At 42.0% G+C, this 27,439-nt stretch overlaps 2 protein-coding genes across 5 annotated transcripts in view; one reads left to right on the top strand and one right to left on the bottom strand.

Annotated features, from left to right (window-relative positions):
- The window catches only part of LOC139418181 (dual specificity tyrosine-phosphorylation-regulated kinase 1A-like), a 32,100-nt gene extending 30,532 nt beyond the window's left edge, over positions 1-1,568 (bottom strand). For both annotated transcript variants that reach the window (XM_071167437.1, XM_071167438.1), the window contains exon 1: positions 1,379-1,568. The gene's annotated coding sequence lies outside the window, so the exon portion shown is untranslated. The remainder of the gene's footprint in view (positions 1-1,378) is intronic.
- Positions 1,569-22,457: 20,889 nt separating this feature from the next.
- Positions 22,458-25,274, top strand: LOC139418180 (phosphatidylinositol glycan anchor biosynthesis, class P). Of its 3 annotated transcripts, none has more exons than XM_071167434.1 (5): positions 22,458-22,552; positions 23,656-23,743; positions 24,042-24,114; positions 24,322-24,440; positions 24,964-25,274. In XM_071167434.1, the coding sequence occupies exons 2-5, from the start codon at positions 23,662-23,664 to the stop codon at positions 25,074-25,076; spliced, it is 387 nt and encodes a 128-aa protein (XP_071023535.1). In that variant the 5' UTR covers positions 22,458-22,552; positions 23,656-23,661; the 3' UTR covers positions 25,077-25,274. The 3 variants fall into 3 exon arrangements, with proteins under 3 accessions (XP_071023535.1, XP_071023534.1, XP_071023536.1); XM_071167433.1 differs by lacking the exon at positions 22,458-22,552 and adding an exon at positions 23,432-23,553; XM_071167435.1 differs by lacking the exon at positions 22,458-22,552 and adding an exon at positions 23,492-23,563.
- The last annotated feature ends 2,165 nt before the right edge of the window (positions 25,275-27,439 follow it).

Below are 27,439 nucleotides of genomic sequence, written 5' to 3'. Positions count from 1 at the left end.
TTCTCACCTCATTTGCTCACATTGTATATAGACTTATTTTCTACTGACTGTATGTTTGTTTTACATCACGTGTAAACCTGTGTTGTTGTATGTTTCAAACCGCTTTACTTTATCTTGGCCAGGTCCCAATTGTAAATGAGAACTTGTTCTCAACTTGCCTACCTGGTTAATTAAATAAAGGCGAGAAAAAAAAACAAAAAAAAACACAGGATACACTTAGTCACAGTAGCATTCAACTGTATTTATGAACATACCCAGTAATGACCTTGTGGCTGTTAATAAAAAATAAAAATGCAAAGTGAACCTATGCGGTTCCCATCTATACTAGCTAGAAAACTTCAAGCGGTTGGGAGGCCAAGGACGCAAACTTGAGCTATCGAGGGACCGGATGAACATTCGCTATCTTTCTAGTTAGCATTAACTAACGTTACAGGCCAAGTTAAATACGTTATCTAGTTGATAACGCAGTATCAAGATAGAATGCGTTGAAGTGGCTAAACTCCATCCTTATGTCTAGCTTGCCATCAATCCATGCCCGCATCTCTGTGGCAACTGACAACTTGTCAAGTTAACCAGCTGGCTAGTATGTTTACTTACAAACCAGGCTAGCTGGAAGGCAACGTATGATTGAGATGGACTCTATTGAACCCATGTGCCTGAGGTGTATTTGTAGCTAGTTTACGTTACCTTGTCAATTGTATTACTTAACTACAAGACCGGTTAATGTTAGCTAGCTTAGCTACGTTGAATTATGTGCTAACAAGCAGTAACGTTAGGTAGCTAGTAACGTTAGCAGGAGTGCTAGAAGTGTGGCACACACGTAGATAGCTAACTTAAAATCAAAGTCCTTTGCTTTTTAACAAGCTAAAGTTAGGTCAGTTAACTAATTAAACGTACTCTAGCAATACTTCCTTCCACGGAATGACATTTGTAGCTGCTACGCTAAGTTCACACATTTAGCTAACTATCCAAGTTAGCCAGCTGAATTGAAGTAGTTAACACGTTAGCTAGCTGACCTAACGTTACTGGGATGGATTAAGGCTAGGTTTCTAACGTTATCTAACTTGTTAACTGTGGCAATGGAAAGTGACATAGCTAACCAACTACACCAGCATAGCATGGCTTAAACAGTTAGCGAGCTAGCAATGTGATTAACGATACATAAGCCTAATGTTAATTGTTACATGTATATGGGGGTGCACGTTTTCCAACCAAGAGTGAACATTCTATAACGTTGGTTAGACCGTTTACCAGTTAACGTTAGCTAGCTATCTTATTTGGCGCTAGAGCTAGCTGTAACGTCAGCTGGCTAGCTTGCTGTGTCTGTTTCCAATGATAGCAATGTGACTGGCTAGTCAAAGTTACAGCGCAAACATACCTTGGTCGCTGCCTGTCAGTCTTCCTATTCCAGAAACATATCCTAATTTACAATCCCCAATGCCTTACGGCGATACAGTCTCTTCTCCATTGGAGCCCCCCAGATTTCCCAACGTACAACCCTCACGCCTCTGAATAGATGTCAATTATTTTTCCAAATCAACAGCGCCTCTCAGTCAACTCGCCAACGCGGTCAACGGCGGAAACGTATTCGATCTGACCATGGGGAAACCAACATTTCGATGCAGCTAGGCATGTATACTGTTAGCTGTTCGAGACATTAATTGTAACGAGAGCAGCATTACTTCCAAATCATGATTAAAATTGACGACTACAACCCTGAAGACCCTGTTCTCTTTAAGGCTTTTTTGTGTATATTTCACAAAATGGCGCGTGTTCCCAAACCTTTGCATCGAACCGGCCGGGCAGACAAACTACAGCCCAACGTACTCATTTAACGCCGTTGTAGCACAGCCGCTACGTTATAACCAACCCTTTATGGATTATTTGAATCCATTTCTGTTATTGCTATGATTAGTGAATTTACTATTCTGTCGGGAAGGTAAAACATTTTTTTGGGAAAAGGAAAGTGGCTAACAAAATGGAGGCTGAATACGAACGTTACCATGACGACTATTATTCAAAGGAATAAATTCCAGTCTCAGACCAATGACACAGAAAATACTGCCAATCAAATGTTCGTTTGAAAGGGGCGGGTCATAGGAATTCCTTGCCGCGAAAAAGTGTTCGGTTGGTTCGCCACTGTATATATCAGGGTATGGCTAGAGGGGTTCAAGATTTGCGGACGAAATTGAGAAAATTGGTGAAGCAAACAGACAAAAATACGGGGGCTATTTCGAGATGACAAACTCGCATCTTTCACAGCAAAGAGCGAGGGAGTCCGGGGGATGACTAGAGGAGCAATGGTGGAAGTATTGTGTGATTCTATTGGCCCAGTACAGTTGGTGAAGAAGAGTGGAGTAAAAATGGCTAAAGTTAGAAATTAACAGCAGTTTATGGTTGGAGAGTCTATTCATGAGCAAGGGTTGTTTTTTGGGTGACCAGTTTGCGGTCTCGAAGATGGTGAAGGACGAGTTGGGTAAAGTGGGATTGGTCAGAGTGACCAGGACAGTAGCGGTATGATGTTGATTTCGTGTGTGTGTCGAAAGAAGAACGCTCTGTGGCTCAACATGTCGACATATGATGTGGAAAGCTATGCTTTTCAGAGTAGGGCACCGATTAAAAGGTGTCATCTCTGGTGTCTTGTTGGACATAGAGGCTGTGTGGTTTGGGGATAACATTCCAGGAGTGGTAGACGCACTTTCCTTGAATTGAATGAAGGACGCAAAGAATCGGTTTTACTGTCATTTGATGAAGTGGTTCTCCCAACTATTGTAAAAACCTGGGTATGTGAGATATGTGGTGAGACCGTATGTACAGAAGCCGCTGCAGTGTTACAATTGGAAAAAGTTTGGACATGTGGCAAGTGTTTGTTGAAAGAATAAATATGTAGGAGTTGAGTCAGATGAAGCATGTTGTGATGGGAATCACGTTCCCGTAGTGCCCTGTATGGATGAAGGAGGTTGCAGTAGCTAGGATCAGGGCCATCCAGCAGTGAAAATAGCTGAAGGAGTGAGTAGAGGACATGGTAGTGGATGTCCCACAGTCTGCAGTGAATGCCATGCAGGAGAAGGATCCCGACATGCTAATAGTGAAGAAGGTGGACTTTGTTGTGTATATAGCGCACTAGTCAAACTAAGGCACTTAGTGGTCTGGCAACTTGCTTCAACCAAAGTATGTGTGTGTGTGTGTGGGGGGGGGGGGGGGGGGTATATCAACAAGGACTCACACTGGCCTTGGCTAACAATGAAAGCTAACTGATGGGAAAACAAGGGTGGATGGAACTTTTACTCACTTGACTTCTCTCGAGCTGATCTTCTTCTCTGAGCTGGAGATCGGCCAGCATGCTCTGCTCCACTTCAGCGGTGGGCGGAGCTATGGCTCTGATATGATGAACTAAGATTACTAATATGATTAACTACAAATACTTCACAGCCTTTTGTACAGTTGGCGTGGGAAGATGGTCAATTCTGTCTGACACTCAAACCAGCTTGCAAACAATATAAGCATAGAGCTCTCATCTAATTGGCCAGTAAGCCATCAATTATAAATGTAACAAGATATTTTTTTATTTTATTTCACCTTTATTTAACCAGGTAGGCTAGTTGAACAAGTTCTCATTTACAACTGCGACCTGGCCAAGATAAAGCATAGCAGTGTGAACAGACAGCAACACAGAGTTACACATGGAGTAACCAGTCAATAACACAGTAGAAATGTAAAAAAAAAAAAAGTCTATATACATTGTGTGCAAAAGGCATGAGGAGGTAGGCGAATAATTACAATTTAGCAGATTAACACTGGAGTGATAAATGATCAGATGGTCATGTGCAGGTAGAGATACTGGTGTGCCAAAGAGCAGAAAAGTAAATAAATAAAAACAGTATGGGGATGAGGTAGGTAAATTGGGTGGGCTATTTACCGATAGACTATGTACAGCTGCAGCGATCGGTTAGCTGCTCAGATAGCAGATGTTTAAAGTTGGTGAGGGAGATAAAAGTCTCCAACTTCAGCGATTTTTGCAATTTGTTCCAGTCACAGGCAGCAGAGAACTGGAAGGAAAGGCGGCCAAATGAGGTGTTGGCTTTAGGGATGATCAGTGAGATACACCTGCTGGAGCGCGTGCTACGGGTGGGTGTTGCCATCGTGACCAGTGAACTGAGATAAGGCGGAGCTTTACCTAGCATGGACTTGTAGATGACCTGGAGCCAGTGGGTCTGGCGATGAATATGTAGCGAGGGCCAGCCGACTAGAGCATACAGGTCGCAGTGGTGGGTGGTATAAGGTGCTTTAGTAACATAGCGGATGGCACTGTGATAAAATGCATCCAGTTTGCCGAGTAGAGTATTGGAAGCTATTTTGTAGATGACATCGCCGAAGTCGAGGATCGGTAGGATAGCCAGTTTTACTAGGGTAAGTTTGGCGGCGTGAGTGAAGGAGGCTTTGTTGCGAAATAGAAAGCCGATTCTAGATTTGATTTTGGATTGGAGATGTTTGATATGAGTCTGGAAGGGGAGTTTACAGTCTAGCCAGACACCTAGGTACTTATAGATGTCCACATATTCTAGGTCGGAACCATCCAGGGTGGTGATGCCGGGCGTTCGGGTGCAGGCAGCGAACGATTGAAAAGCATGCATTTGGTTTTACTAGCGTTTAAGAGCAGTTGGAGGCCACGGAATGAGTGTTGCAAGGCATTGAAGCTCGATTGGAGGTTAGATAGCACAGTGTCCAAGGAAGGGCCAGAAGTATACAGAATGGTGTCGTCTGCGTAGAGGTGGATCAGGGAATCGCCCGCAGCAAGAGCAACATCATTGATATATACAGAAAAAAAGAGTCGGCCCGAGAATTGAACCCTGTGGCACCCCCATAGGTCATGACTAGAAGGCATCCAGCTTTTGTCAAATGAAAGTCAGATTAAATTTTACACGGCAGGTTAGGAGAATTAGGTTAAGGTTAGGAAAAGGGTTAGAGTTCAAATGCAAAAAAATGTATACTTTTGATGTTATCTTGACAAAATCTGGAGCCCTTCTTCAAGGTTTATTGGAAATGTACACTCATAAGGTGTATTTTCGCCACCTACTGTTTATGGCATTGCGAGTACCCCCCAGGGGTACCCCCATCGGGGATACGCCAAAGAAAAATATGATTGACAATTAAAAATTCAAACAGTACATTTATATTTTCCAACAGGGCTATATATTTGGGTGATTTTTTTTCTCGCCTGAGTAGGTAACCTCGTTTCACTGTCAAAAAATAAAATTAAATCATCTATTGTTCAGCGAAATAACAACACAATGTCAACTACCTGTAGCTTAGTCAAATAATTAACATCCAATCACATTAACCGTTACTCTCTCGCGGAAACCTTCACTCTTGCGCAGACATTTAGAAACAAAACATGACAATTTGAAAAATAAGCCACAGGAGTTTGAGCGAGAATAAAGACGACTTTTGAGTAGTAAGACATGTATAAAAGTGTAACCGATGTGAAATGGCTAGCTAGTTAGCGGTGGTGCGCGCTAATAGCGTTTCAATCGGTGACGTTACTTGCTCTGAAACCTTGAAGTAGTTGACTTTTGTGGCGCGATGGGTAACGATGCTTCCAGCGTGGCTGTGGTTGATGTGTGCAGAGGGTCCCTGGTTTGAGCCCAGGTTGGGGCGAGGAGAGGGACGGAAGCAATACTGTTACATTGATACTGTTGACCCGGATCACTGGTTGCCTTTGGAAAAGAAAGAGGTCAAAAGGGGGGTGAGTGTAACCGATGTGAAATGGCTATCTAGTTAGCGGTGGTGTGCTCTAATAGCGTTTTAAATCGGTGACGTCACTCGCTCTGAGACCTTGAAGTAGTTGTTCCCCTTGCTCTGCAAGAGCCGTGGCTTTTGTGGCGCGATGGGTAACGATGCTTCGAGGGTGGTTGTTGTCGATGTGTGCAGAGGGTCTCTGGTTCGAGCCCAGGTAGGGGAGAGGAGAGGGACGGAAGCTACACTGTTACAAAAGCAACAGATACAGATACAGATAAGAAGGGTTTAGAAGCGTCTTATGGTGAGCTACCTAGTGGCTAGGACAGGCAAGCCCCTTACTATTGTGGAGGACTTAATTTTTCCTGCTGCCGCGGATATGGCTGGGACAATGCTGGTGGAAAAGGCCCAAAAAACTATACAAACAATGCCTTCATCAAACACTGTTTCACAACGCATCAGTAACATGGCAGGAGATGCTTTGAAACAATTACTGCTTTGCATGCAAGCCAGTGAATTATATGCGTTACAGCTGGATGAGTCAACAGACATAACAGGAGCTGTGCCAGGCCTGCCACATGTCCGTTACGTTTGTGAGGGGACAATTAAGGAAAACATCCTCTTCTGCAAACCACTGGAAACCAGGACAACATTAGAGGATTTTTTTAAAGTACTGGACAGCTTTGTGACATCAAATGTACTTTGTTGGTCAAGATGTGTTGGTATCTGTACTGATGGCGCAAAAGCCATGACAGGGAGACATAGTGGAGTGGTAACGCACGTGCAAGCAGTTGCTCCCAACACCACTTGGAGCATCCACCGAGAGGCTCTTGCTGCCAACAGAATGCCTGACAGCTTGAAAGACATTCTGGACACGACAATGAAAATGGTTAACTTTTTTAAAGCAAGGCCCCTGAACTCTCGTGTATTTTCTGCATTATACAATGACCCTGGTGCTGGAGGGGGTACGCAGCTGGAGGTTGAATGTTTGAAGGGGTACAGGACTATAAAAAGTTTGGGAACCACTGAGCAACAATATGTTTTAAAAAAACGGGCCTGGAAGTGTTTTTCAGTTGAGAGTTGTGTTTAGTTGTTTAAGGTTCCAAACATATGTCATTTTGTAACCCATCTAGTGACTGCATAGGTTTCAAGTATTATGCTAGATAGTCTTGGGTGTTAGCCTGAGAGAAGTTACAAGAGAGACGGGTGGGACAAAAGTAACAATGTAAACTGATGACCTGGAATAAAACAAAACATTAAAGCACAGCCCATTGTCTCTTCTAATTGATATAGCTTTTATAATGTTAGCAAAATATCAACAAGTGACAATGTATGAAAGTTATAACATCATTAGCATTATGCCTTAATCAATTGACTTGATGGATCAGCTTCTCACAGAAGCTTTTATTGACATCTTCGTGGTTAAAATGTATTTAAGCAGTAAGGCCTGAAGAGGTGAGGTATATGGCCAAAATACCACAGCTAAAGGCTGTTGGTATGCACAACGTAATGTCTTGACACAGCCCTTAGCCGTGCTATATTGGCCATATATCACAAACCCATAGGTGCCTTATTGCTATTATAAACTGGTTACCAACGTAATTAGAGCAGTACAAATAAATGTTTTGTCTTACCTGTGGTATAAGGTCCGATATACCACAGCTGTCAGCCAATCAGCATTCAGGTCTCGAACCACCCGGTTTATAATTATTTTCATGATTCCGGTGGTCAATTACCTTATGTCAAGCCATGAAAAGGTGACAAACATGATGAGTTGCCGTTTGTGACGAGAATAAATATGTTTATTCTATCAAGACAGGACGAGTGCGCATGACAATGACAGCTGGAGCTCACCTGATTGCTAGGGCTAAGCATGAACTCATTGAAAATGTTGAACAACATTTCCTACTACATTCCCACTAAAGTGAGATGAGAAAATTACGGTTAATATAGCTATTATGTGATCCATCTTAGTCCAATTAATATTGTAAGGCAAAATATTGCAATGTTGACGCATGTTTAATTTGGTTAACCTATAGCATTAATTATTCAAATTGACACGAACATGAAATGATGGCTGATTTGTTGAAAGTAATGAGCACTTCTCACCAGCTGTTACTCCCATCCCAAGGCTGTGTTACTCCCACCCAACCGGCAGGTACAAAAGTAAGGTTGCGGTAGTTTTGTTTTTGGTCTATTTAATTTAAACTCATTTACCCTATAAATTAAATTACAGTTGCTAATGGTAGAGGAAATATATACGTTGTTTGTCATCAAATATGGTGACCCTAGCTCTATCGATCTAGGATAAATTAGGAAAAAAAATATTGTAACTCTTGAACCATTCCAGCTAGAAACACCAAACCATCTTTCACATGTTCAGGCTATCCTGTCATTTAAACCAACCAATCAATCGTTTAAACTATAACCAGTCAACTACTGCAGACACTACCACTGACTTTCACATGTTCAGGCTATTCTAACTTCAAATTCTTTAAAACTTTTACAACTACAGTACCAGTCAAAAGTTTGGACACACCTACTCATTCAAGGGTTTCTTTATTTTTACTATTTTCTACGTTGTAGAATAATAGTGAAGACATCAGAACTAATGAAATAATACATATGTAATCATGTTGTAACCAAAAAAAAGTGTTAAAAAAAATCTAAATATATTTTCTATTTGAGATTCTTCCAAGTAGCCACCCTTTGCCTTGATGACAGCTTTACACACTCTTGGCATTCTCTCAACCAGCTTCATGAGGTAGTCACCTGGAATGCATTTCAATTATCAGTTATGCCTTGTTGAAAGTTAATTTGCGGAATTGATTTCCTTCTTAAGGCATTTGAGCCAATCAGTTGTGTTGTGACAAGGCAGGGGTGGTATACAGAAAATAGCACTATTTGATAAAATACCAAGTCCATATTATGGCAAGAACAGCTCAAATAAGCAAATGTAAAGGACAGTCCATCATTACTTTAAGACATGAAGGTCAGTCAATACAGAACATTTCAAGAACGTTAAAACTTTTTTCAAGTGCAGTTGCAAAAACCATCAAGCGCTATGATGAAAATGGCTCTCATGAGGACCGCCACAGGAAAGGAAGACCCAGAGTTACCTCTGCTGCAGAGGATAAGTTCATTAGAGTTACCAGCCTCAGAAATTGCAGGCCAAGTAAAGGCTTCACAGAGTTCAAGTAACAGACATCTCAACATCAACTATTCAGAGGAGACTGTGTGAATCAGGCCTTATTACTGCAATTACTACAAAGAAACCACTATTAAAGGACACCAATAAGAGACTTGCATGGGTCAAGAAAAACTAGCAATGGACATTAGACCAGTGAAAATCTGTCCTTTGGTCTGATGAGTCCAAATGTGAAATTATTGGTTCCAACCACCATGTCTTTGTGAGACGGAGAGTAGGTGAACGGATAATTTCTGCATGTGTGGTTCCCACTGTGAAGCATGGAAGAGGAGGTGTGGTGTGTGGGGTGCTTTGCTGGTGACACAGTCAGTGATTTATTTAGAATTCAAGACACACTTAACCAGCATGGCTACCATAGCATTCTGCAGCGATATGCCATCCCCTCTGGCTTGTGCTTAGTGGGACCATCATTTGTTTTTCAACAGGACAATGATCCAACACAGCTGTTGAAGGAAAAGCAGCCAACAAGTGCACCGTATTTGTGGGAACTTCTTCAAGACTGTGGGAAAAGCATTCCAGATGAAGCTGGTTGAGAGCATGCCAAGAGTGTGCAAAGCTCTATAATGTAACAAAATGTGGAATAAGGGTAGGAGTCTGAATACTTTCTGAATGCACTGTATATGCCTCCACAATCCAATGAGGTAACCGCTGCTTAGAGATTGCTTTACCTCGAAATGAATTAGCAAAACAGAAACTGGGGGGGCTTAAAAATAAACGACACTGTTATCTCATGATGCGTAAAGATCTACGTCTGCCCTGCCGACTATCTCCCATATCTGGCCAACCACCCACTGGTGTAGTCTCCACTCCTGAAGAGGGCACTGCTCCACCCTGGATGTGTGTAACACTACTCATTCCCTAGACTCTGCTGCTACCAGCCAATACCCTAAATTCCTGGCCGCTCAAGGGTGCCAGAGCTTCTTCCACCACCTTTGAAAAGTGAGAGGAACAAGCCGAATGGGAGTACCAAAAACGTGTCTATCATCTTGGAATGGAATCGCAGGAACTTTCTGTGAAAGTACGCTTCCTTTAGGTCGATGGTGATGAACCAATTGCCAGGACGCACGGATCGCAACTGCCACTGGTTTGTGAGCATCTTGAATTTGCGAACTCTGAGACGTTTGTTCAGGGCACGCATGTCTAGAATGGGGCGTAAACCCCCGTCCCTGTTCAGAACCAGGAAATACCGTCTGTACCAGCCGTACTGGGCTTCCGACAGAGGAACCACTCGTATTGCCCATTTCTGGAGCAGGGAGGATATTTTCTCACTTACTACTGGCGCTGAGGCCAAGGGAACAGTCGACATGATGACACTGCAAAAACTTGGGGGGCGTACAATGAATTGTAGCCTGTACCCCAATGTCATTTTCTCTTTATCCAGGGCGAAACTGCTCATGCGCGCCACTGATTGGAGCAGGCATCGAGTCTCCCGTAACCGCCATCTGAGGGAGCATGACTGGAAGATTTTTTTTTTTTAGCTCCACCACTCTTGAAAACCTTGTCTGAATGTGGAGGGACATGTTTTATTGAACTCCTGAAAAAACTCCTGAAACCTGAAAACAATGGGGTTGAAACAATGTATTTCGGTGCAAATGTTTGTTTGAATCCTGGTCCACTCTGGGTTCGGGGGTGGCTTCGGCCATCTGTGATGTACCCCGATAGGTCATGGGAGTACTGTTGTCACCACAGATGTTTGGGGCAGCTGACAAGGGAGGACCCAATGCCGTGCCACACCGAGCTAGATGCGCCTTGGCAGGACCATCTCTCACTTCGCCCCTGGAAGCAACGCCGCGCTTGTACCAGGCAGACAGGCATTGCGCCTGGAAACCAGGCTGGTCCGACCTGGTGCCCGGCTCGGCCCCTGGGGCAGCTCGCTTAGCCGGCGGAGCTCTGCCTGTCGGCCTTCCGGAAGGTGCCCCCCAAAGGACCTTCAAAAGAGAAAAAAGTTTTTTTTTTTTGAGAAGTTGAGAAGAAGTTCTCATTTGCAACTGCGACCTTGCCAAGATAAAGCATAGCAGTGTGAACAGACAGCAACACAAAGTTACACATGGAGTACACAATTAACAAGTCAATAACACAGTAGAAAAAAAAGAGAGTCTATATACATTGTGTGCAAAAGGCATGAGGTAGGCGAATAATTACAATTTTGCAGATTAACACTGGAATGATAAATGATCAGATGGTCATGTACAGGTAGAGATACTGGTGTGCAAAAGAGCAGAAAAGTAAATAAATATAAACAGTATGGGGATGAGGTAGGTAAAATTGGGTGGGCTATTTACCGATAGACTATGTACAGCTGCAGCGATCGGTTAGCTGCTCAGATAGCAGATGTTTGAAGTTGGTGAGGGAGATAAAAGTCTCCAACTTCAGCGATTTTTGCAATTCGTTCCAGTCACAGGCAGCAGAGAACTGGAAGGAAAGGCGGCCAAATGAGGTGTTGGCTTTAGGGATGATCAGTGAGATACCCCTGCTGGAGCGCGTGCTACGGGTGGGTGTTGCCATCGTGACCAGTGAACTGAGATAAGGCGGAGCTTTACCTAGCATGGACTTGTAGATGACCTGGAGCCACGAATATGTAGCGAGGGTGTGCCACCCATGGGGCTCTACTGCGGCCAAATCCGTGCCTAGCTCCTCCAGCAACTCTGTCTGGTAGACCTGCAGTATAGTGACAGATGAAAAGGATTGGGCAGCCACCCATTCTGCACGATAAACCTTTTCCAGCTGAGCAGCCAAAAAGAGACAGTTCCTGTTAGAGAGCGTAGGATTCTCATAACCCACGCCCTTGTTAGCCAACGGAGCTAGGTAGCCAGTTAGCTTGCCATCCACCAGAGGCGGGTGCACCAGCCCTGCCCCCTACATCCCTTCCAGATCCATGAAGGTGGCACACCCATGCTGCATCAGGTTAGCTGAATTCAGGTTGGACCAGGTTGTTGTCAATTCTTCTACAAAATCTGGAAATGGGATGGTGGTGCTTGACTATGGCAGTCACAGGGAGCAGGCACTTTCCACCGAATCTTGATGACTTCAGCCGCGGGGCTGGGCACAGCCACTTCACCTCCAAACACAAAGCCGCCGTGCGGCACAGTTATATGAACTGTTTGTTAGATAGCATGAGGAGGTGGCTGTCCCGGAACTAAGTCCTCTTCGCCACCTGAGAACCCCCCGGAGCCGTCCAGAGACACCAAGTCGTCATCCGAACCTGGGCCCTGTATGTAACCAGCTGTCTCACTATCGCCCTGTTGGGATGCTAGTTCCACCTGTTCCGACCACAGCCCCAAGTCTCTCTCCGGCTTCCTGCACCTCCATCTCAGCCGAGGTATCGGCATCCGGAAAAGGAAAGTCGCCGTTGGTAACTCCAAGTTTCCTCAAGAATGCTACACGTCTTTCCATGGAGTTCGCACGCAGTAGGTGGCAATGCGTACACAGACTGGTTCGAACAAGGGCTCCCTGAGCATGTTCCAAGCCGAGACAAACTACACATAAATCGTGAGTATCTTTCAGAGAACCCGGCTCGGTCACTTTCTTAGCCATCTTACTTATTGAGCTAGCAAATTGAAGAATAACAAATTGTTTGAGATTAGGAAACTTATAAGAAAAAGTGCAAACTTCAGCACCCAATGTCCAAGGGGTGAACACTCTCTACCACTATGCACAGTTAAGTTGGTGCAATGTAAAACTGCCTCGTTTTCCAATTGTTTGTTTTAGTAGAGTGAATCGTTCTGGTTCACACTGTGGTGAAGAGTGAAATAATAGAAGGAATGAATCCGAGCCTCACGCTTATCACCTGTGGACTTAAAAGACCCCTTTTATTGTCATGCCACCTGGAAAAAAAACTAAAACGGTGATTGTAAACCTCTCTGTATCTGCAGCTTAATGTAGCTAATGAGGTGTAATTATAGACAAAGAGAGGCACAGATTGACACTTCCTTTGTTCCAGTCAGTTGTGTAGTCTTAAGGAAACCACAAAAATAAACTAAAGTGAAGACAATGTTTTCTCAATGTTTTTCACTGCAGATGTATGCAATGAAATAATATTTTTTTAGCAGAGATGCTGAAAGGGCTGTCATTTAAATTTTGCTGGAGTAAAAATACCGGGACATTCTGTAGTTAAAAAAAGTGTCCCCTGAATCATTCAAGCTGCAGAAAGTACCTAGACATGCTCTCTGTTGTCTGCAAAATTGATGCGGTGTAGACTGACATTTGTTATAGCCCAATGCTTGAGCATAATTTTTGTTGTTGTTTTGAATGGGGAAATAAAATCTCTAATAGGCTACATCTTCTTGTATTCACAGGCTTCATTTTTGTCCAATAAGAGTGTTTACCCTTGGAAACCCAAATTTGGATCTTTTGAAACGACACTAGCTAGTAGATTAACTTTTTTTAAATGTTATTCCAGAATAAGCAAGGCTTTCAAAGGACAGTGGGGAGGCTCTGTACTGAGTCTAATATTAGAATACAGTGAGTACTGATGAGAGGAACCTTATGGCAGGTGACTTGTCAGTCTCATTTCCATCACTGGAAAAGTATCCAGCTTTATTTTAAGCCAGGCTTTCAACAATCAATGTGCCTGTTTCTTCTGACAATATCTTGTAAGGTACAAAGTCTGATTTGTATCCACAAAAGCCTTGTTACAATTGTTGCTATTGTATGGTGTTTGTTGTCAGTACACCCACTTGTGACATGAAGCACTCTTTGTTGGTTAAAGACCTGAGCAAGACCAATGAATTCATGGTGCGCTGTCGGGTGAGATCAATCATCATAATAACATGATCTGATGACATTGCATGACTTTAAGTTTCATGTAACTATAATAATAAACAGGCCTGTAGTTTCTCCTTATTTTCTTCAATATACAATGTGTACAAAACATTAGGAACACTTGCTCTTTCATTTACCTTATTGATGTCACCTGTTAAATCCACTTCAATCAGTATAGATGACGGGGAGGAGACAGGTTAAAGGATTTTTAAGCCTTGATACATAGATTGTGTATGTGTGCCATTCAGAGGGGGAGGGGGCCATACAACAAATTACCATGTGCATCTAATTTAATTGGACCTAGAAGTAGACCTGTATTTCAAGTTTTGCAACCTTATAGACAGCATGGTTTATACCAGTATACAGTCAAAATTAACAGCTGATCTTTTACATTGAAGTAGGCCTATGTATCAAGTTACGTTTTTGTCACGTCCACAAGTACAGTGAAATGCCTTTTTTTTGCTCTTTCGCAACAATGCAGTAATGAATAGGCTATCAGTAGTAGGCTTACTATAATGTCAGGCAGAACAAAAACGAGAAATAAAACTACTGTAATTGCATTATATTTGTAGCCTGCCCCAAAATATTTAAGAATTCGCAGGCAGTTAATCATATTTAGGTTGGGGAAAAAGTTGATTCAAACGTTCTGCTGACAAGTCCACGACAATTAGTAATTGTTTTCTATTTCAGAAACGGACACAGATACATCATAAATTATTGCTAAATAATCAAACATTCTGCCAACACAGTAAATAGACCTGTAGTTTATGTAAAATATGAGAGCATGGGTAGGCTACAGCAGTTTCCCAACCCTAGTCCTCAAGTACCCCCAACAGTACACATTTTTATTGTAACCATGTACAAGCACACCTGATTAAATTAGTCAATTAAGTAGGTGTTTGCCTATTTAATCTCCCGGACTATACAAATGGCAGGACATATCAACTCAATCTTTTCATACAGCCTGGTTTCACAGACTAGACATACTAAATGTAAATCCGGGACATCAATATTCGTATGATATCTTATGTTTAGTAGGTTTACTTAAAACCTGTTGAGTGTAGGGGGCAGTATTTTGACGTACACAAAAACATACACAAATGAAACTGCCTATTTCTCAGTCCCAGAATCTAGAATATGCATATAATTGTCAGATTGGGATAGAAAACACTCTAAAGTTTCCAAAACTGTCAAAATATTGTCTGTGAGTATAACAGAACTGATATTGCAGGCGAAAACCTGCGGAAAATCCAACCCGGAAGTGCTGTTTTTCCTGAAAGCTCTCTGTTCCATTGCCTGCCTTTGCTCCATTTAAAGGGATATCAACCATATTCATTTTCCTATGGCTTCCACATGTTGTGAACAGTCTTTAGACATAGTTTCAGGCTTTTATTTTGAAAAATGAGCGAGAAAGATCACTTCGCGTCATTGGATGGCTGGGTGCCAGCAGCGTTTTGCAAGCGCAACAGCTTGGAGCAGACATTTTCTCTCTCTCTCCTATTGAAGAAGCTACAGTCCGGTTGAAATATTATCGATTATATATTGTAAAAACAACCTGAGGATTGATTATTAAAAAAACATTTGACATGTTTCTACGAACTTTACGGATACTATCTATCTATCTATCTAGATAGATAGATAGTGACCGCTCAAGGTATTTTGGATATAAAAATAATCTTTATGGAACAAAAGGAACACTTATTGTGTAACTGGGAATCTCTTGAGTGCAAACATCCAAAGATCATCAAAGGTAAGCGATTCATTTTATTGCTTTTCTGACTTGTGACCAATCTACTTGGCTGCTAGCTGTTTGTAATGTTTTGTCTGCTGAGAGAGATGTCCTTACATAAAAGCTTTTTTGAAATCTGACACAACAAGCTAAGCTGTGTTTTGCTATTTGCACTTTTGATTTAATGAAAATTAAATATTTTTAGCAATTAAATTTGGCGCTCTGCAATTCAGCGGATGTTGACGAAAATTATCCCGCTAACGGAATGGGTGCATCAAGACATAAAATGTTACTTGAGGCAAAAAACTAAAAGGTCTACCAACCAAAAGGCTGTGTGTTCGAATCTCAAGGACAACTTTAGCAACTACTTACTTTTTTTAGCTACTTTGCAACTAAACTCAGCAAAAAAAGACACGTCCCTTTTTCAGAAACTCTTTCAAAGATAATTCGGAAAAATTCAGTGTAAAGGGTTTAAACACTGTTTCCCATGCTTGTTCAATGAACCATAAACAATTAATGAACATGCACCTGTGGAACGGTCGTTAAGATACTAACAGCTTACAGACGGTAGGCAATTAAGGTCACAGTTATGAAAACTTAGGACACAAAAGCCTTTCTACTGACTCTGAAAAACACTAAAAAGAAAGATGCCCAGGGTCCCTGTGAGACGCCTAAGACAGCGCTACAGGGAGACAGGACGGACAGCTGATCGCCCTCGCAGTGGCAGACCATGTGTAACAACACCTGCACAGGATCGGTACATCCGAACAGCACACCTGCGGGACAGGTACAGGATGGCAACAACAACTGCCCGAGTTACACCAGGAATGCACAATCCCTCCATCAGTGCTCAAACTGTCCGCAATAGGCTGAGAAAGGCTGGACTGAGGGCTTGTAGGCCTGTTGTAAGGAAGGTCCTCACCAGACATCACCGGCAACAACGTCGCCTATGGGCACAAACCCACTGGACCAGACAGGACTGGCAAAAAGTGCTCTTCACTGACGAGTCATGGTTTTGTCTCACCAGGGGTAATGGTCGGATTGGCGTTTTATCGTTGAAGGAATGAGCGTTACACCGAGGCCTGTACTCTGGAGCAGGATCGATTTTATTTTATTATGTCTTTGTTTTAGTATGGTCAGGGCGTGAGTTGGGTGGGTTGTCTATGTTCCGTTTTCTATGTTGTGTTTGCGTTTGGCCTGGTATGGTTCTTAATCAGAGGCAGGTGTCGTTAGTTGTCTCTGATTGAGAATCATACTTAGGTAGCCTTGTCCCACTTGTGTTTCGTGGGTGTTTATTTTCTGTTCTGTGTTTTATTTCACCGTTCAGGACTGTTCGTTTGTCGTTTTATTGTTTTTGTTTCAGTGTTCACAATTCGTATTAAAAATCAAGATGAACACTTACCACGCTGCGCTTTGGTCCGATCCTTGCGACTCCTCGTCAGAAGAAGAGGACGAGAGTTACAGAAACCCCCACCACAACCGGACCAAGCAGCGTGGTACCCAGGAGCAGCGGGTTTAAGACTCCTGGACTTGGGAGGAGATCTTGGATGGCAAGGGACCCTGGGTACAGCCGGGAGAATTTGGTGAGATATATATATATATATATATTTTTTAGATGTAATCTATTTTAGAATAAGGCTGTAATGTAACAAAATGTGGAAAAAGTCAACTAAGAATACCAATCCTGTAGACGGCAATTAGGGGAGGTTCTGATTGATCCAAGCTCTACATCAAACTTCTAGATAGAGAGAGAGAGAGAGAGAGAGAGATATAAAACAGGACAATCACATGTGACTGCATTTGGCCTTTAAAACAAAAAATATCACTTACTGATATTTGATGGCTTTTGAGAAATACTTGACTGCTGCATCATACTTCTTTTTCTGAAACTGATCACTTCCTTTAGCCTTCATCTCTTCACTTTTCTGAGGAAATAAGGGGAAAAGTACCTTAAAATAAATTGAAATAGAAAACATATGTCAACACATAAATGTAATGTAAATCCAGAGGAGGGTTTATGTAAATCAGGGGCATCAAACTAATTTTTCCCCGGGGGCCGCAGTCGGTCTTCAGCGCAGTCTGGAGGGAGGGCCGTACTGAAAATTGTTTACATTTTCTCACCCATCAATTTCCGAATTTGAATGACTGAATGATCACGCAAAACAGATATCCCCCTAAATGGAGATGGCCATAAACAATACTTAGTAATGCTGCATAGTTCTGGACCTCACCTTTCTGGTGAAAATAGTTACACAATTGCTGAGGTTTACTCACTTGAGGACAAACTCAAGTACATAGAAAAAATATTATGAAAATATTGAAAAAAATGTAATCTATTCAAAAGTGGAATATGACAAATGCTTTCTAAATATAGCAACAACCAAATGATAAACGACTTACTACAGATTGGTTACTTCAGCTTAGTGCACAAATACATTTTGTCCCCAGCTGAGAACGTCACAGCGATGAAACCACAACTGTTGGGAGTTGCTAGACTGTCCCCTTTCATATGCCGTCTCCCAGGCTGGGCTCCGCCGCTCAGAGGGAGAGCAAATCGATTCTTTGCCTGGATAGGTCAGAAAATGTGACATCACTCCCTACGCAAACGTTGGGTGGGAAACCTGACACTTTAAGGTCAGCTCCGCCAACAGAGTGGCAGCGAAGAGCGGACCGATGGGGATTTCTGGCACTATAAGGCACTGGACCCTATAACATTCACAGAGCGCTTTGTACACCAAAATGTCAGTCTGAACCAGTCCAGAACTGCTCAAAGTTCACTATATTGGGGACTTAACATCAAAGAGGCTAGCTTTCATTTAGCTAATTATTAGCAAGCTGGACACAGTCAAAAGAAAACAAATTATGAATGAGTGCCTACAGAAAAAGTCTACACCCCTTGACTTTTTATAGCCTTAAAATTACATCTAAAAAGGGATTACATTAGATTATTTTCCCATAGACCTAAACACCCACATTTAAAAATATATTTTTGTTTTACTTTCTTTCACTTTACTTTTTTTTTTTATATCTGTAATACCATAATTGGATAAGTCTCCATCCTCCTTTTTACCTGGTCTTTGCTCTTTTCATATTTATTTTCATCCTAACAATCACCACAGTCCCTGCCGGTGACAAGCATACCCATAACATGATGCTGCCACCACAATACTTGAAAATACAAACAAATCAACAACACTGTACTCACTTGTTACGTTCCCCAGATTATGTGTTGTAGTTTGTGTATTTGCATGTGTTTATTTCAGGAAATAGCTTCCTGAAATCCCTCAAGCAGCTGATTGGTCGACTCCATGGCTAATTGGAGAGCTGACCCTGCCCCCTTGTTAAGACACAGCTGTCTCCAATTACCCATTCCTTCAGAAGCTATATAAAAGCCAGTGTTCTGTTCAGGAGGGAGGTTGATTTTGCTGGGAGTTCATTGCTGGGAGGTCATTGCAGAGTGATTGATTGTGATAGAGAGTGATTGTGATAGAGAGATTTTGCTAGAGGTTGATTTTTGCTGAAGGTTGATTTGCTGGGGGTTCATTGCTGGGAAGTGGTATGTTTTGTGAGTTTATTGCTCAGGTAGAGCTTATTTGATGTCTTTTGTTTCTTAGTTTGTTTGTGAAATTGTTTTTCTGTTTCATTTGTTCCCAGGGGGAAAGGGGAAGGCACCTTGGGAGTGTTTAGGCAAGAGGCCCGCGGGCATACATATACCCGTAGTATATTCATTGTCTAGGCACAATAGGTAAGACCTGGGCGGACCACCCCCTGTATTTTGGTTAGGGCACCAGGTGGTGCTAAATTAGGTAAGTAGTGGGTAGGCAGATAAGATAGGAGAGGGGGCTTTGAGATTTACTTTCTTTGCTTTGGTTCCGTCCAGCCCCTTTTCCCCATATTACCGTGTAAAGGAATAAAGTCCTTGTAAACGGTACCACATTCTGCCTGTTGTCATCCTTACTCACGCCTACGGTTACTCATACCTCTGTCACTTCACGGAGAGTTTAGTTGTAGCAGGGTGTTGCGTTCCCTCTTCATAGAGGCGTGCGTAACATCACTCCATATTACTGGCCTTGATGACAAAGTGAAAAGAAGCAGTGTTAAAAAAAAAAACATCCACTAAAACATTCTGTTCGCAACAAGGCTCTTAATACTGCAAGAAAAAACAGCAAATAAATATACTTTTTGGCCTAAATTAAAAACTACAGGGTTGGATCAAATCCAACACAACAGTGGAACTCTACTTTCAAGTATTGTGGCAGCAACATCATGTTATGGGCAGGGACTGGGGAGTTTCAGGATCAAAATAAATATGAAAGAAGCAAAGCCCAGGTAAAATGATGCAGGAAAACCCACCTCAGTATTCTGAAAATCTAACCCTGGGATATAGTTTTATTTTTCAGCGAGACAATTAGGAAAACATTTTATACAACTTTCTTTCACTTTGAAAATGTGGAGTAGGTTATGTAGATCTGTAAGAAAAACATATAATTAAATCTAAAAAGGGACTAAATTAAGGCAGCAAAATGTATAGATTTTCTATAGGCACTGTAGATCCAACATCACATGTACATAGTTTTGATTTGGTTTTAGTCATTTTAAAGTACAGAGTTTTTTTCTCTAATTTTTTTTATAAAAAAAATGTTAAAGTCACCCGTGGGCCAGATTGGACCCCCCCTCACGGGCTAATCTACTGGTGTAAATCATAAAGATCAACTTAGTCCATTACAAAAAGACATATCTTCTAAAACAGTACCACAATTGTGACCATCTTTATATCTTTAGATAAAATTAGGCGAGGGCATTGGGCCCTTCAAGGATGACAATATCAAATATATAGGCTTCTTACCTCAATAAACCACTGGCAGGGGCCCTGTGCAAGCTCTCGCATACATTTTTTTCTACTGACTCCAATGGCCTGTGTATAGTGAGCATCTGATGAGAGAAGAGGTTAATGAGGTTCATATTGGAACACATTCACTGCTAACCAAGTTTCCAGAGTAGGATAAACCATGTGACATTTTATTGCCAAGTAACCTTTCAGCCTCTAACCTACCTACCATGTTGTACCTTTCAACCCTCTATGCTAACTACCACTAAACCCTGCCTGGGCATCAATGGGTTAATAATGTGTCAAAGACGGCTATAAAAACACATTTAGTCCTGAGGTGCTGACTTGTTGCAACCTCGACAACTACTGTGATTATTATTATTTGACCATGCTGGTCATTTATGAACATTTGAACATCTTGGCCATGTTCTGTTATAATCTCCACCGGGCACAGCCAGAAGAGGACTGGCCACCCCTCATAATCTGGTTCCTCTCTAGGTTTCTTCCTAGGTTTTGGCCTTTCTAGGGAGTTTTTCCTAGCCACCGTGCTTCTACACCTGCATTGCTTGCTGTTTGGGGTTTTAGGCTGGGTTTCTGTACAGCACTTTGAGATATCAGCTGATGTAAGATATATATATATAAATCAATTTGATTTGATTGGTCTGAGGCTCAAACAGTCACAGTACATCATCAGATCACCATATGAACAGCAATGGAGGACACTGTCTAACTCAGTGGTTCTTACACTCAGCGAAGATGAGTTGAAGAGCAGCAAAGCAGTTCCCTCTGGGGCCCAGCTCCTGAACCTGCTGCTTGATGCGGGGCTTTCCTGTCTGCTCCAGCCAGCATATCGCGTCATCCAGGGCCTCGAGCACATGCTGACCAGAAAGTTAACAATCAACAAAACACTGATTTAGTCCTTACCATCGTCATAAGACAATTAGGGCTGGGCGATATATTGTATTCTAAGGTATACCGGTATGGATCCACATACCGGTATGAAATTCTACAACACCCACTATAAAAGGTATTTTGATAGTGTTAAATAAGAATACTTTGATTTTGTTTTGACCAAACTGACAGAGTGAAGAAAGCCCATTAAAACCACTTACTATTAATTTGATGCCATGTTAAGGTCATGTGCTACATACTAAGCATATTTTTAACTTTTACTATTAAGAAATGTAAAATATCACAATATTTTTCAGAATGATGGCATTATTATATTTTGGCCATATCGCCCAGCGCTAGGGACAACACACCAATTGGCAATGGGTGATAATGGGAAATTCATGCACATCAAGTTGCTAGATATTCCATGTGACAAATCAGGTTGACGAATGACTCCAATGAAAGCAGCGACTCAAATTTACCACCACCAAACAGGACATTCTGGTTTCCTTTTCTCCTGGGTATTACCAGGTCAGCAGGGTATAAATAGACTCCTGAGGAGTTCTTAACCAATGAAGATGGGCACCCTACCCTTTGGCTTCCACAAACACTAAGGAGCATTGTGCCCCATTTCCCAGGCATGAAGAGAACATTATTGTATTCTTATGAATAATTACCTTGCTGCGTGGATACTTCCTTAATAGAAAATAGAGGGGCAAGAAACCATGTTGCTCTAAAAATGGAGTAAGATATGAGCAAGTGGAAGCAGTGATTATGCATCATATTTGCTTTTTTTTGGGGGGGGGGGGGGGGGGCAAAGGCATGCATTCCACTTACCAAGTTAAACGTATTGCTTATCCAGATCATATGCCTTGTCTGATCTTCTAATAACTGGAAGAGAAAACAAATGACAGCATGAGTGTGCAGTCTCTTCACTCAAGTCATTGCTGACACTAGAGAAGGAAAGGTGAAATGAGAACTTGAGTCTTAACACACTGTACTAAGGAATAAATGTGTGGCAGGGAGTTAAATTACTCTCAAACTAATTCTTACTTTGAATCTAGGAAGCCCACTTGCACAGCCCAGCATGTGGTGTTGTGATTCTCTCGACAAAGCAGAATGTGATACCAAAAGGCAGATACATGCATCAACTGTGCAGCTTTCTTTTTCAAACTGACAGGGATTTTATTCCATCGCTCATATTTATCATCTGCACCAAAACCAGAATTTGAGTTATACAGATTAACATAGCCGCCCCCCAAATCCCATTCGATCCTCAATCGCCACCCCCACTCTGAATGGATATGTTTGTAGTCTCCAACAGTGAAGGGTCTGGGTCACACCTGTCCAGCCCCAATACCTATTCCCAACCACCACACACTGAGTGTCTGACATTTTGGTAAGTCTGAAACAAGAATCATGTCATCATGACAATACACAGTAGCTAACTAACATTGCATGAGTTAACGTTCGCTAGTTAGTTATATCGACATGCCAACTAGCTAGCTATTACTCAGTGAACATGTAACGTTACCAAGAACGTACCACATGTTAATTGACTGCTAAAACGAGCTAACTAACTTTAGCTAAAAGTGACAGTTCCGCCTCTAAACTTATCTAGCTAAGTGCTAACATTACAACAAACTGGGTTAGTTAGCTAACGTTATCTGGTATTGTGCTTCCTACCAGTAGCTAACAAACTATAACGTTAGCTTGATGATAGACAGGAAAGTTATACATCCATCCAACTAGTGAGCCATTGTCTAACTACAGTCGGGGGGCATCTGATTGCCCGGAGCATCGAACCTCCCTTGAAACAAACGTTAGTTTTGTTGGCTCGCTTACTAGCAACTACGCAACGTTCTTTCCTCGCTTTGCCGCGAGACAACATTCAGCTACTTTATCTCGACACCACGACCATTAAGTACACTAGCTACAAAAAAATAAGTGCCAGTGCACACAACTTGCTTTTTTTGTTCACTTCTTGAAATTATTTGTAAATCTGTTTTATGGTTTGCAACATGTTCCTTGCATTTCTACTCCGCTAGTTTCCTAACCACATCACACATACATAAATAAGCGCAGTCATAAATCCCGCCTATTTCTACAATGTGTCTTCTTAAAATGTTATTTTAAACCTAACCTTAACCACACAGATAGGCATAAGGTTAACCTTAAATTAAAACCACTTTTTTATTTTAATACATTTTTACGGTATAGCTAGTGGAATCGTTCCTCCTAGTTTACGTTCACATGACAAAGTCACATGACAAAGTTACCAGCATCCACTTCCGGAATGTAGATAAACAAAATAATGAAGATGGTTAGAAGATTCCCTTCCTAGCCCTACGAAAAAGCGCATCGTCTCTGTATCTTCGAACGAAGCATGCTGATGTTGTGGTGAATATATGTAATCATACACTAGCCTGTTTACAACCAACAAATCAATTCCGCTGTGTTATATTTAACTCTATCTCATCTCTCTTTTCTATGTGGATTCAGATTGTCATGGTGGAAAATTCTCCCTCCCCCCTGCCAGAAAGAGCCATCTACGGCTTTGTTCTGTTCCTTGGCTCACAATTTGGCTTCTGTAAGTCCCAGTCATATGTGCTTCTACACCTGCATTGCTTGCTGTTTGGGGTTTTAGGCTGGGTTTCTGTACAGCACTTTGAGATATCAGCTGATGTACGAAGGGCTATATAAATACATTTGATTTGATGTCCTTTATGTTTAGTCTGTTTAAGGCAATTACTGTTGAAGTTGGGGATTCAATGCCATATTATTATCTGTAGGCTATGTGAAAATGCCAAATGTGCTCTCAGATGTAGTGTCAATCAGAATTGTTTTATGTACTTTATGTTTTTGACCCTTTTCTGCTCCTTCTGCAGGTTTGTATTTGGTGTGGGCCTATGTACCAGATGAATGGCTTCATTCAATAGGGCTTACTTACTGGCCTCAAAAGTAAGTCAATCGAAATGAGACCACTGAACATGTTTATGATTTACTTAACAATCCATATAGACAAATAATACATTATATCAGGTAGAGCTACATTACTGAACTTATTGACAATCTGCTAGTCTTTTTCCTTGATACCTGTATTTTGTATATTACCCATGATGGTCCTGAGTGAGTTTATTTTTTATATCCCGTCTGCTGTCTCTGTAGGTATTGGGCTGTTGCTGTGCCAATCTATCTGCTGGCTGCAGTAGTAGTCTGTATAGTCATGTTGTTTGGGGTGAACATGATTAACACTGCTCCACTCAGCTCAGTGGACAACATAACAGGTTAGCATTACGCAGCTGGAGACTGACTGTATGGACACAATGTCTATACAGTCAGTTGGAATTACTGTATGTCTGATCTGAAAGTATAATTTGTGATAATCTGCATTGTAAGATTTCAGTATACCAGACCTTTTTGAGTGCCGGAAATGTTTTCCCTTGATTTTCATTGTAACTTAATTCAGTGATCAGGTTCATCTGGTTCCTCCAGATGTCTGGAAAGTTCTACAATCATTCTATTGTTGTGAATTCATATATTTGTCCTGGTTTTAAACCAAGAAGTCCCATTTGACATGAAAATAAAAACATTTTGTAGTGAGTCATGGCCGAGAAAGGAAACTGAACTCCAAAATTGTATATCACAAGACAATTAGACTAACAGATGACAGTATTTACTACCTAGAAGTTTTTAGCGCTAAAGGATTTTGTACCATGGATTTGTTTTCTATTAGGTTTTCTAATATCTGCCTCTCTTAGTCTAGTAACCTTCACTGTAACCTATAGCCTACCTTATTGTCTTGAACAGATGTCTATGCCAGAGGTCAGCGGATAGATGATTGCCAGAAGAGGGCCATACCCAGATTAAAGGATGTTTCCATCAGTGAAGTGAACAGAATTTTTTATTTATCACCTCAATGACAACCAGATTCATCGCAAAGTGAAGACGGGACCAGAAAGTATGGCATTACCTCAGTGAGGATGCTGACTAAGAAAATTAACAAATAGATGATTGATGCAGTGTTTTATATGCACTGCAGAGATAATTGCTTGATGGAAAAGTGTTTTCTCATATGATCTTTATTTAATATTTGTCAAGAGCTACAGTTTTTTTTTTTTTTTCCCTATTGTAAATGTCTTTCAAATTATTTCCTTTTTTTTTTTATTGGAATTTTCATTTTGTGGTATAAATGATTTGGGCCTGGATTCACAAGTCGTCTGAAAAATAAATCTCAGAACCTCCTCAAGAAGAGCATTCCGTAGAAAATTCTTGGATGCAATTTTGTAACATTTATCACAAACTTCACACACATTTTCATGTTAATATGTTCATTATCTTCTCGTTTTAAAACCATGTGAACTGATCTTAATTATTGTATTTGTGCTTTTTGGTTTAACTTATATAGGACTCCAGGCTGTGGATATGCTGTTGATCAATGGTATTAAGCTTAAAACAAGGTATTGCTCGCCTGAGGTAGAGTACCTCATGGTAAACTGTAGACCACACTTCCTACCAAGAGTTTTCATCTATATTATTCATATCCGTCTATTTACCACCACAAACCGATGCTGGGTCTAGGACCGCACTCAACGAGCTGTATAAGCAAACAAGAAAATGCTCATCTAGAAGCGGTGCTCCTAGTGCCCAGGGACTTTAATGCATGCAAACTTAAATACGTTGTACCTAATTTCTACAAGCATGTCACGTGCAACCAGAGGGAAAAAACTCTAGACCACCTTAACTCCACACACAAAGCTTGCCCTCCTTTTGGCAAATCTGACCATAATCCTATCCTCCTGATTCCTGCTTATAAGCAAAAAAGCAGGAAGTACCAGTGACTCACTCAATTCGGAAGTGGTCAGATGATGCGGATGCTACGCTACAGGACTGTTTTGCTAGCACAGACTGGAATATGTTTGGGGGTTCATCCAAAGGTATTGAGGAGTATACCACCTCAGTCACCGGCATAATCAATAAATGCATTGAAGACATCGTCTCCACAGTACCCATACCTACATATCACAACCAGAAGCCGCGGATTACAGGTAACATCCGCACCGAGCTAAAGACTAGTGCTGCAGCTTTCAATGAGTTGGACACTAATCCGGACGCTTATACCCTCAGACGAACCATCAAACAAGCAAAGCGTCAACACAGGACTAAGATTGAATTGTACTACACCGGCTCTGACGCTCGTTGCATGTGGCAGGGCTTGAAAACTATTACATACTACAATGGAAAACCCAGCCGCGAGCTGCCCAGTGTCGCAAGCCTATCAGACTAGTTAAATGCCTTTTATGCTCGCTTTGAGGCAAGCAAAACTGAAGCATGCATGAGAGCACTAGCTGTTCCGGACGACTGTGTGATCACGCTCTCTGTAGCCGATGTGAGCAAAACATTTTAAATAGGTCAACATTCACAAGGCCAGAAGGATTACAGGGATGTGTACTCCGAATATGCGAAGACCAACTGGCAGGTGTCTTCACTGACATTTTTAACCTCTCCCTGACCAAGTCTGTAATTCTGTAATACCTACATATTTCAAGCAGACCACCATTCCTGTGCCCAAGGAAGCGAAGATAACCTGCCTAAATGACTACCACCCCGTAGCACTCAAGTCGGTAGCCATGAAGTGCTTTGAAAGGCTGGTCGTGGCTCACTTCAACACCATCATCCCGGAAACCCTAGACCCACTCCAATTCGCATACCGCCCCAACAGATCCACAGATGACAATCTCAATCGCACTCCACCCTGCCCTTTCCCACCTGGACAAAAATAACACCTATGTAAGTAAGCTGTTCATTGACTACAGCTCAGCGTTCAACACCATACAACTCACACAGCTCATCACTAAGCTAAGGACCCTGGGACTGAACACCTCCCTCTGCAACTGGATCCTGGACTTCCTGACGGGCTGCCCCCAGGTGGTAAGAGTAGAGACCACATCTGCCATGCTGTTCCTTAACACTGGGGCCCCTCAGAAGTGTGTGCTTAGTACCCTCCTGTACTCCCTGTTTACCCACAACTGCGTGGCCAAGTACAACACCAACGCCATCATTAAGTTTGCTGATGACACAACGGTGGTAGGCCTGATCACAAACAACCACGAGACAGCCTATAGGGAGGAGGTCAGACCTGGAAGTGTGGTGCCAGGACAACAACCTCTCCCTCAATGTGAAGAAGACAAAGGAGCTGATCGTGGACTACAGGAAAATGAGGGCCGAACACGCCCCCATTCACATTGACGGGGCTGTAGTTGAGCAGGTCGAGAGTTTTAAGTTC

Source organism: Oncorhynchus clarkii, chromosome 10, assembly GCF_045791955.1.
Source record: "Oncorhynchus clarkii lewisi isolate Uvic-CL-2024 chromosome 10, UVic_Ocla_1.0, whole genome shotgun sequence".
Lineage (NCBI taxonomy): Eukaryota > Metazoa > Chordata > Actinopteri > Salmoniformes > Salmonidae > Oncorhynchus > Oncorhynchus clarkii.
This window is presented reverse-complemented; position numbering and strand designations above follow the sequence as displayed.